At 43.2% G+C, this 10,730-nt stretch overlaps 1 protein-coding gene across 1 annotated transcript; it reads left to right on the forward strand.

The window, feature by feature from the left end:
* The first annotated feature begins 335 nt into the window (after positions 1 to 335).
* cotl1 (coactosin-like F-actin binding protein 1) lies at positions 336 to 9,135 on the forward strand. Its single transcript, XM_056281809.1, has 4 exons — positions 336 to 798; positions 1,336 to 1,418; positions 5,626 to 5,783; positions 7,318 to 9,135. Exons 1-4 carry the CDS (start codon positions 722 to 724, stop codon positions 7,426 to 7,428), a joined length of 429 nt encoding a protein of 142 aa, XP_056137784.1. The 5' UTR covers positions 336 to 721; the 3' UTR covers positions 7,429 to 9,135.
* The last annotated feature ends 1,595 nt before the right edge of the window (positions 9,136 to 10,730 follow it).

Here is a 10,730-nt window from a genome sequence, read left to right on the forward strand (position 1 = left end):
AATGTAACATCAATTCAATGTTTCACCCTGAACAACACTGAGGGGAGAGAGAGAGAGAGAGAGAGAGAGAGAGAGAGAGAGAGAGAGAGAGAGAGAGAGAGAGAGAGAGAGAGAGAGAGAGAGAGAGAGAGAGACGAGAGAGAGAGAGAGAGAGAGAGAGAGAGAGAGAGTCGCTTTAGCTATAGTTTTCGAAAACAATTTGCGCTTTTAAATCCGGAGCCTTTTGTTCCCCGGAAACTGGTCGTTCATCAATAAACCACAAGGTGGCACCGCAACGCAGTAAAGCAAGACAATACAAAATGCGGATTAAATCTGAACATCCCTCTATCGACCATTGGGAGGTGAATCCTGCATTGGGGAACCTCTCGCTCGGCAACCTGATCGACATTACCAACGCCCATAAACTGACAATATAGGAAATGAGTCGAGCTGAGAGGAGAGACGTCCTTTCTGATAAGTGAGAGAAGGTGCGACAAGCCGATCGGCGCTAATAAAGGGAGTCTGCTGCTCTGCACGGTTCTGAGCTGAGAGGGAAGCTGTGGGACAGTCTATTGTAGCCTTATAACTCTGGACTATACTCGTTTGGGATTAAGAAATTTTATCAGTTAATTTGCCCGCTTCACTTCAACTATCAGTGCCCGTTGACTTCTGTTTTTTTTCTTGTTGTTTGTTGTGTTTTTCGTTTTTGTCGTTGCTGTTGCCTATTCGCGTCCATCTCAAAATGTCAACACAAATCGATAAAGAGGCTTGCAGAGAAGCTTACAACCAAGTCAGAGACGATAACACGGAAATCAATTGGTGAGTGCCTGTCGTAATCGCAGATAGTTTTCTCGTGTGTTCCGCAATGGAGACCATCTGGGATTTTTTTTTTTACCGATCTTGATGGACGGCCAACCTGCGCTTTACTACACCCTCTCGTTCAGTGTCCCATCTTTTCATCTCAGCTAATCAGTATTCTGGCCATTTAGTCCTCCACTACTTCTCGTAGTCAACGATTGTGCTGTTGTACGGGCCAGCGGGGCAGAAGTAATTTCCTTTGTCCTACATCCAAATGGGCCACAGTGGTGACACGTATGTGTGTAAAGCACAACGCCTGACACCTTGCATGGGCGCTGTCATTTGGACCGTCTCATTTGGGCCATGCTATTTCATCCCATATAGCGGTTGTTGCAATCGCTCACTGAAAACCAGTGCATATCACACGACCAGTTGGCATTATACCATTGTCAGTGGATGGGGGACACACACAGGGGCGTGAGGGAGTAGATCACATCGGCATTGCGAATGGATTGATTGCCTTGATCAATAATGCACAAACTGCTCTACATCCTTTAGGACGGCGTTTAAATATGAAGGCTCTATGATCGTCCCTGCAGGACAAGGGACTGACTATGAAGAGTTTAAGAGCCAGTGCACAGGTGAGGCCTGATTTATTTATTTATTTTCTTCATTGGTATCTTTTGCGGTAGTATTTGCGGATAGTGGAAACTGTTACAGCTGGACCAATTTTGCAGACCGCGACGTCATAATGGACTCTGTGAACTTGTTTCTCTTAGTCCTGGTTCTGGGCCTTGTACGCCCCATTACGGCGCATGTTACGTGGTAATGGCCCGTATGCTTCACAGCTTGAAAGGGGCGCTTGATTTGTCACCCTCGTGTCAGCACACTAATCTTTTAAGACTCTCTGCTCTGTTCCTCATTTACCACACGTTCTGCTCTGCTACCTGTGCCTCCGACACGTTGCACGTGTTCATAGATTATTCTCACCCACAGCCTGTAGTATTTGGTTCATATAAGCTCCGTTAGCTCCAATGATTACAGGGTCTTGTAATGATAATGCATATTTCATCTTTGAATTGTTAACCAGAACTTAACCTATCACTACTGTAAATGGCGCTCTCTCTCTCTCTCTCTCAGAAGAGAGTGTGTTTAGTCTACTCAGATGTTGGGTGTGGTGCATGCTCGATGCTGCTCTCCTTTCTGCTCATGTCACCAGGGCTGTTCTCTTATTGTTAACGTTTCGGGGTTTTCTATAACCATATCGAAACAACCAATTTATCACCCCTTCTCTACAACAGCCCATTCTGGTGCCTGTGCAACAACTTTGAAATACACGGCACACTCTTGTCGAATAAATATTTCTGTAGTCCCTTTAATACCCAGGGGGGAAGTTTTAAATCTCAGCCGGCCCTCTCAAACCACTGTGAGAGGCAGATAATGACAGATCCTGGATCAGTAGAACCCACTGACTGTTTGTTTCGCTGCAAATTGATGACATTTTTCAAATGTGATACGCTTAGAATTGTGCCAATTTGGGGGAAATGTCAAGGCAGTATTTAGTTTTTCATACTGTCTTGGAGGGATTAAGACATCAAACAAAGCTACCATTTACAGTATATACACAGGGTATGTTCAATTTGAGTAACCTGCCAGCTAAAATGAAACCCCCACACCCACCCCCAAAAACAGGTTTCGTTTATCTTTTTGCTGCATCATCATCGCCATGGTCTCAGTGCGGTTTTTGGGGCACTTGGGGTTGGCTGCAGTGTCAGCAGTCCTCAAAGGGAAGAGATTATTCTGACACACAGAGACAAACCAGGAAGACTGTGGCAGAGGAAGTCTGAGCTTCAGCTTGCAGCAGCCGGGAGGAGATATTTAGCATAAGCGGTGGTATTTTCTCTCTCACATACTTCCTTAATAATGGATAAGCCTGCTAAATGAGTTACAGTAGTGACTGTGATAAATACGGTAAGGGCTTTGTTCAGCAGTAAAAACAACTAATAATTAGACCAGTGTCACTCTAGTGTTGTTAATCTATTGTCAAAGAGTATGTAATTCACCTGGTAAGAAGGAAAAGTATCTGTTTGTGTGTGTGCATTATGTCTGTCTGTATCCATACGTGCATGTCGCATGTGTGTCACAGTTAAATCAGGTGACTGTGTGTGTGTGTGTGTGTGTGTGTGTGTGTGTGTGTGTGTGCCACATGTGCACCTTGCCTGAGGCAGGGTGTTGAAACTAGCCTTTGTCACTCTACTGATAACATGCTTTAACAAGGACTAGTTTTGTTAATGCATGACAAAATCAGATCTAAGAGTGGTGTTTGTGAAGTGATGCCACAAAAATCCTTGTCACTCCTGAATATGACCTCTATTAATCAGAGAACATCTGATTAAAAAAGGTAATGCACAGTCGGAAGGCCTCACAAAACCGTTTTGCTATATATCCAGTGAGATAAACAGATGCCGGGTTAGCCACATTAAATTGGGGTTGAAAATCAGTTATGTGTCATAGAAAGGTGCAGCAGTATCACTGGTCTATGCAACAGTTCAATTGTCGACAATGACTAAATTTTGCCCTGGATTTACAATAGTTTGACTAGACCAGAGTTTTGGGCAAACAAATAAAAACAGATCAGCTTGAAGACTACAAATTAGATTTGTAGTTGTCAGTACTATGGTTGCATACACACTGATGGTAAATGTGATGGGCGAGATAGCTTGCGTGTATTTCTTATAAATGAGCAAAATGTTTTGGTACTCAGTGCAAAGGGCAACATCACATGTGTAAAAATTGATTTTTTTTCAGGTTGAAAAGTGTATGATAGAGATGTAAGGATGGTGATTGACAGAAAGGGAGAGAAAGAATCAGAGGGATGTAAAGAGAGAATTAAGTGAACAGAAAATCAATGCATTCACTCAGCGAGCTGTTGCTCACAACAGATCTCCCTCAGTTAGTCTGTTGACCTGAATACTTCCTCCCTCTCTCCCCATACACACAGCCTCACCCCAGCTTGGGATTTTGGGTCCTGGCCAACGCAATGGCGCCGCAACAAGCTAATGCTGTGCTTGCATTCATTGCTCCTTAAAGCGCCAACAAAAGTCTCACACAATTGACGAGACGCTTGAGGACACGTCGGACTGACACACACTCGCAAAGGCACACCATCGAAAAGGGCGACAAATAAACATACAGAAATAATTTGCACAAACACTAGGCTAACACTTCAGCAACGCGCCCACAGTCAGACAGACAATTCTGCTGTAACAGTAGATTGTCTTTTCATGTGATGGAGGCAGATGGTCAGGCTGTTTAATGTAGTGCTTTTTTCATTTGTATGGCCTCATTCATCTTTAGGTTTAACTTTACAAGTGCAACACTGAAATGCAGAGAAACTGACGTTGTGGGTGGACAAGTTGCCCAGTTTTTTGGGGGGTTTTTTTAGGCTCGGCACCTTATTAGTAATTTCTGTACATATTATCAAAGTTTATGCATTAAGATTATTCAGTCAAAAAGGTATTAGCTTAAACATCAGTGATGTACTCACTGATAGAGTTGTTGTAAAGGTCAAACAAAATTACACAGTAGGAGCCATGCCATAATAATAAACTTTCAAAGCTGAGTGACCGATAAGAGGAAATGACACACTAGTCTTTATTGCCAAAGGAAATCTAGTTCATTTTCTTCCCTTCATATGATGCCAAAGTTGCGTAAGCGTACCTGTACTGATCAGAAAATGTGTCAATACAAGCTCTAGTCTACCTAACCCACTCCCTGCAAAGATGAGAAAAATCATGGAAACGTTTGTTGGTCAGTTTAATACACTTAAATCAATCATTCATGATGCTCATTGTGTTATTGAATACATAGAGTACCAGTATTGCACCTCACATATCGTAAACTGAAACACAGAAAAAGGAGGCGTGACTGCACTCCCTCTCCTTTATTCTCAGTCTTGGGACCATTCCTCCAAGCATGCCCTAATCCTTACAATGAATCATAACCTTTACAAGTCTTATCAAATTCCCCTGATGAAAACACCCCATCTTGTCACACTTTGCAGACTTATTTTATGATCACTTTTTATCTCAACATTGAATGAGATGTTGGTGTGCCAGGCTTGTCACCTTTCTTTAAATAAGAGAGTCTTGATAACCAGCCGAGGCAATAAAAACGAGTGCAAAGCTGATGAGAGTGATGCCGTGTCTTGATTTTCAGCGGTAATGTATTGGGGTGAAATTTTGATATTGTCATGTCGTGATGCACAATTTTGTCATCTGACTCAATAGTAAGAATCTATTGCATGAAATTACTCACAAAATGAGTTTTAGAATATTCGAGCCAGTATTTGAATACCAGTTTTGGTTTGACATTATATTGACATTAACAAACAGTTCAAAAGCGATGAACCTCAGTTGCATTGTTAAATACAGTAATTTTACGTATGTTATGTCGTGATATTCTGTTATTGTAATATTGATATCTTATAAAATCCCACGTGATCACTGTGATAATATTTTCCATATCGCCCAGCACTAATTATGCTCTGTTTTGCATGGCCCAAAATTATCAGCAGACATGCTGCTATCTGACCTTGATTCTTTGTCTCTCTCCGTCTTTGCATTTCATATCATGAAACACATCTTTCTCAGGCTCCGGCCCCCCTATTTACCGCTGAGTTTATGATTGAAAAACATTTTTAAATCTTTTTTTTTTATGCTGAATCACCATTGCAGTCTCGGCTTTACCTTCTCTCCTCCCACTGTTATGTCTCCCTGCATTGCTCACGGTCTTGCTCCTTCTTCCCCCCACTCTCTCTTCCTCTCCCCCCCCCCTCCCCCATTTCAGACGAAGCTCGTCTCTTTGGCTATGTACGGATCTTGACGGGAGATGCCATGAGCAAACGAGCCAAGTTCACCCTCATCACCTGGATAGGAGAGAAGGTCAGCGGGCTTCAGCGTGCCAAGATCAGCACCGACAAGACGCTGGTCAAAGACATAGTGCAGGTTGGTGGACTGTCAGGTGTCCTGCAGGGCGCCAGAGTAAAGAAGGGCGATATGCTGACTTTATCAAATTAGAGTTTATCAAATTCACCGGGCTAAAAATTTTTCCTGTCTCTACATGTGCCGACAATGAGGAGTTAAGGTGGAAGGGTAATCGTTGAGGCTCAGAGTCAATGTCTTCTGTGAGCCTTTACATTATAATAAACACACTTTTATCCACAAACACTTGCACACAGTAGGCACAGACAATACTGTTTATAAAAGATATACTTACATACCCATGTCCAGTTTTTTTTTTCACATCCACCTATCATCTCTCACTGTCTTCAGTACCCTTTGGACATAACTACTTTGGGCTATATAAAAAGTCTAGACTTGATTGAATAGTAATTTCTGAAGTCTCACTTGGAGACTTGAATTAAAGCTACAATAGTTTATAGAGTTAGATGTTAAGGTACAACCTCAGAACATGAGATTTGTCTGTTGCAGGATTTTGTTTTCTTTATGTTGTTCTTGTTGATTTTTGCTATGCTCCTCACCACTTCAGCAACCGGTGTCTCATACACAGATAGATGTCAGTTGTGTTTCTTAGACAGGCTCATATCTCACTTTCTTGTATTTACTGTTGAGTGTTCTTTGTTTTGCATATATTCTTGCCAATGAGTGTCTAATCAATTGAGAATTGAGATTCGTGGGCGTCCGGGTAGCGTAGCGGTCTATTCCATTGTCTACCAACATGGGGATCGCCGGTTTGAATCTCGGTGTTACCTCCGGCTTGGTCAGCCTTCCCTACAGATACAATTGGCTGTGTCTGCGGGTGGGAAGCTGGATGTGGGTATGTGTCCCGGTCGCTGCACTAGCGCCTCCTCTGGTCAGTGGGGGTGCCTCTTCGAGGGGGAGGGGGAACTGGGGGGAATAGCGTGAGCCTCCCATGCGCTACATCCCCCTGGTGAAACTCCTCACTTTCAGGTGAAAAGAAGCGGCTGGCAACTCCACATGTTTCAGAGGAGGCATGTGGTAGTCTGCGGCCCTGCCCGTATCGGCAGAGGGGGTGGAGCAGCGGCTGGGATGGCTCAGAAGAGTGGGGTAATTGGCCAAGTACAATTGGGGAGGAAAAAAAGGGGGGGGGGAGAATTGAGATTTGAGATTCGTTGTGTATCTAATGCAGTAAAGTTTGGGCATAAGGAGGTTCGTAGAGCTCCAGTCAGCCTGGGTGAAGGGACCTGCATCCCACATGCTCAGGGCACGCTTCTGCTTTTGTATATATGGAAACTGTGTGAACCAGTGGTTTATATATATTACACATCACTGTAGCACACATTAGAGGCTATATTTTTTTTTCAGTGGGAGAGAATTTTGAGTTTTTGATGTACAATGTGAGATCCATGTATGTCCCTCACATTCACACCTTACTCATCATGTCTCTGGAGCAACATAGGGACCAATTCACATGTACTTCACAGCATGGTGCGCATCGGACAATGACTCCTGCATGTGTTTTTCTTTTTTCTTTTTTCTTTTTTTTTTTGTCTTGCAGAGCTTTGCTAAGGAGTTCATGATCAGCGATGTCAAGGAGCTGGACGAGGAGTACATTCGTCGAGAACTAGTCAAGGCAGGTGGAGCCAACTACGACGCCCAGGCGGAGTAGAGGAGTTGACGCCAGAGTCCACTGGAATGGGTGGGGTGGGATGGGGGGTTGTGATTTGGTAGATGTGGTAGGGTAGAGGTTCGGGTGGGGGGTGTTGAGGTGGGTCTGCTACCTGTTTGGGAGAGGGAAAGGTGGGGTAATGGGGCGTGTTTTGGGGGTCTGGCATTGACTTGACTGAATGAGAGGACAAATACAAAGGTATACACACAACACAATCAGACACATACATTGCAGATACATATTTCACGTTATTTCATAGTGAGACTTGGCAAAAAAATTTCACTTTTCTCGGTCTATAAGAACACACAACAAACAGCCCCCCCCCCACATTTCTGTACCCTGCCCTCTCCCACGTCAGGTTGTGGTTGGTTCTCTGCTGTGCTGTGTATCATGATCATCTCATACTCATCATCTCAGCTAGGCTGCAGCAGGGCTAAAGGAACAACCCGCTATATTAAGGCATACCAGGATTTCAGAGCCGTTCTTTACCTTGAGTAGTTTTGTAAAATGAGGAATAACTAAAGGGTCTCACTCCAAAATGGTATTTATGGATTTTAGAAAATATCTGCTACCTGCTACAACATGCGCTTGAGTCATTATACAGTACATTGTCCCTGCAGGGGTTCAAAACCTAATTTTTGATGATGGTTTTTGGTGATGGTTGCTAGCTTGTTTGTCCTAAGCTTGCACCACAGTGCTAAGCAGATGTTTAGTGACCTCTTCATCTCTACCCAGGTAGCAGTGTTTGGATTACAGTCTAAAGTGGATGCTGTTTGGTCTCTCACCTGCCCCTGTTTGTTGTTATAATTACATTTTTTCCGTAACGTCCTTGATTATTGTACTCCAAAAAAAAAGCATACTTGGTATGTGATGGAGTGTGGCCACTCTTCAATCTCCCTTTCATGTGTTTTTCACTTAACTGCTACTGTGGGACCCAGTAGTTAAAATTTTTAGTGAAAGCAATTACCAACAACAATTAACTTAGTGCAGAGCCTTTACAGTTCTGTGACTGAAAGGGAAGAAAAGCACATAAGAAAATAAGTGATTTTAGGCATTGTCTGAAAGCACATTTAGCATGCTACCTGTCAAGAAGTGTACTGTATGAATTTAAGGAATAATTAGCATATTGAGCTCCAAATTTAGTGCAACATAAGCATCTTTCATTAAGAATGGGATGATCCACAATTGGTAAATTCTTCTGATATTGAACTCCAAAAAGCTTTTAGCTGCTGCCTATATTGAAAAGCCAAGGAGTATGAGCTTTCACAGGTTGAGGATGGTGGTCTTCCTCTAGGTATACCATCTCACAGTCCACCGCTAATGGGTGTCCCGACATACTGTGACCCACTGTGCTGACTGCCTTAATCTCCTGTGGAGAGAGCGGCATCATGGGAGTTTGTGGACACTACACTGTGATTGGCTGTGTCCTTTAGTTGGGGCACGACTTGGTCTGGCTGGTAGTTTACTGTCGAAAAGAGCGGGACCAGCCACTTCTCTGTTGTAGCATCTCTTTTTATTCGGTTTCTAACCCCCCAAATAAAATGTTTTCCTTCCTCTTCTTCTTTTTTTTTTTTGTTTAATTTTTTTGAAAAAAATTTTTTTTTTATTTCTCTGAAGCATTTTATCTTTGATTTTGTTTTTGATAAAATGTTATCATGGAAATTGGAGGAAACGGTTTTCAAAGAAATTAAAATGAGAAAAACTGAACGGGCACAAGATAAATCATTTCATAATAAAAATTGTTATCATTTTTTCCAAAACACGCTCAGCGAAGTCTCTTTTTTTTGTATGTCTGAAGTTCATTACATTAATGTGGGGGTGGGCACGGGGGGTCTTTTAGCCTGTGAGCAAGGTTAAGAGAGACTGGTTGTATGGCTGGTGGTGGCCTGCACTCTTGCAGTGTCTGTGATGAGGCAACGGCAGCGTTGGCGCTGCAGATCTCCAACATCCACATGGCAACTGTCTCCAAGAGCTTGGGGCTCTCCCACAGGTTGTCATGGTCACCATTTCTGTCACACTCAGCCAATTACAGCCTTTAGGGGGCGGGGATAATCGGTAACATCCTGATGGTAAACCGTCTCAGCAAGACCCTCGCTCCCTTCATCCTTCCCTTTCTTAACGGTGAACCCCAACTCCCCACTTCCTGCCGCCACCAACCCTGCCGTCTCTCACCCTCACTTTTTGTCTCAGCTAGTTTCAACAGATGTAAATTTGCTTGCCTCATGGCTTAATCCATAGCCAGTAATCCTCTTGCATTCATGACACAATAAAGTTCAGTTGGGCTGTATTTCCATGCCATTGTCCGGAGCTCTGGGATGGGGGCGCTGCGAACCAAATTCAAATTAATTGGCCAAAATCAGATGTTATCTTGATACATGTTGAATTTTGAGCGTGATTTTTTCTTTCTTTCTGTTTTGTATCAGCTCAGGCAGTGGCACACAGCTATGCTGCTTTTCAATCCCAGTTATAGAGTGATGCTGTCTGTCTCTCCCTTTCTCTCACACACAGTCGTTCTTCCTCTCTCAGCCTGAGAGTGTATGTGTCATAGCGTTACAGCTGTCAGAGGAATGGATTTGTGGTTTCAGCGTTGAGTCAACGATTGATGAAACATGATTGCTAGTGTTAGCGTGAGTATGCGTGTACGTGTACCTTGTCTGGTTGTGTGACTGTATGGGGATGTAGTGATCTATAGTGACTGGTAGCAGGTTGCATAACAGTGGGGAAATGAAATCCTAACTGACTGTGTCTTCAGGGCCCATTAGAGCTTCAGAGGGCTGAGTAATAACATATGAAGTTAAGGTTCATGTTACAACGCTTTGTTTATTGTCCCATTTCATGGAGAAGAGACAGAGACAGTGTGTGAGTGTGTGTGTGTGTGTAAGTGCTGTATGTGTGTTTGAGAATGAGATCTTCCAAATCTGTGTGGAGAAAGAAACAAGTTGGTACTGGTGTGAAAGTCCCTTTGGGGAGTTTATTAATAAGATTGATGACTTTGGGGAGATGAAATTGTGTCTTCGTCACAACGCTGGGAACAGTGCTCACCAATTGCATCATGGCACTCAGTTTGTATCTCTGCTAATAAGCAAGTTACTCTTGCACAGCTGAGCAGTGCTGCACAATACCTTGCACCTAATCTATACAGTTAACCATAGTTTGAGTTGCTGTATCAAATGTAGGTAAAAAAAAAAATCTACATTCTTGCAAGGATTTATGCTGCACTGTTGCTCCACCCAAAACATCTTTGTGAGGGTGGAGGTGGAATTCTCTAGTACCAGTTCAAAACATTACCAGGGTGCAGGGTG

The sequence above is a fragment of the Lampris incognitus genome, chromosome 6 (genome assembly GCF_029633865.1).
Source record: "Lampris incognitus isolate fLamInc1 chromosome 6, fLamInc1.hap2, whole genome shotgun sequence".
Classification (NCBI taxonomy): Eukaryota; Metazoa; Chordata; class Actinopteri; order Lampriformes; family Lampridae; genus Lampris; species Lampris incognitus.

Excerpts from the sequence above, each read along its gene's own strand:
- cotl1 (XM_056281809.1), top strand. The coding sequence starts at position 722 with ATGTCAACACAAATCGATAAAGAGGCTTGCAGAGAAGCTTACAACCAA. Across the intron at positions 799-1,335 it reads GATAACACGGAAATCAATTG|GACGGCGTTTAAATATGAAG; the intron begins GTGAGTGCCTGT and ends TACATCCTTTAG. Across the intron at positions 1,419-5,625 it reads GTTTAAGAGCCAGTGCACAG|ACGAAGCTCGTCTCTTTGGC; the intron begins GTGAGGCCTGAT and ends CCCCCATTTCAG.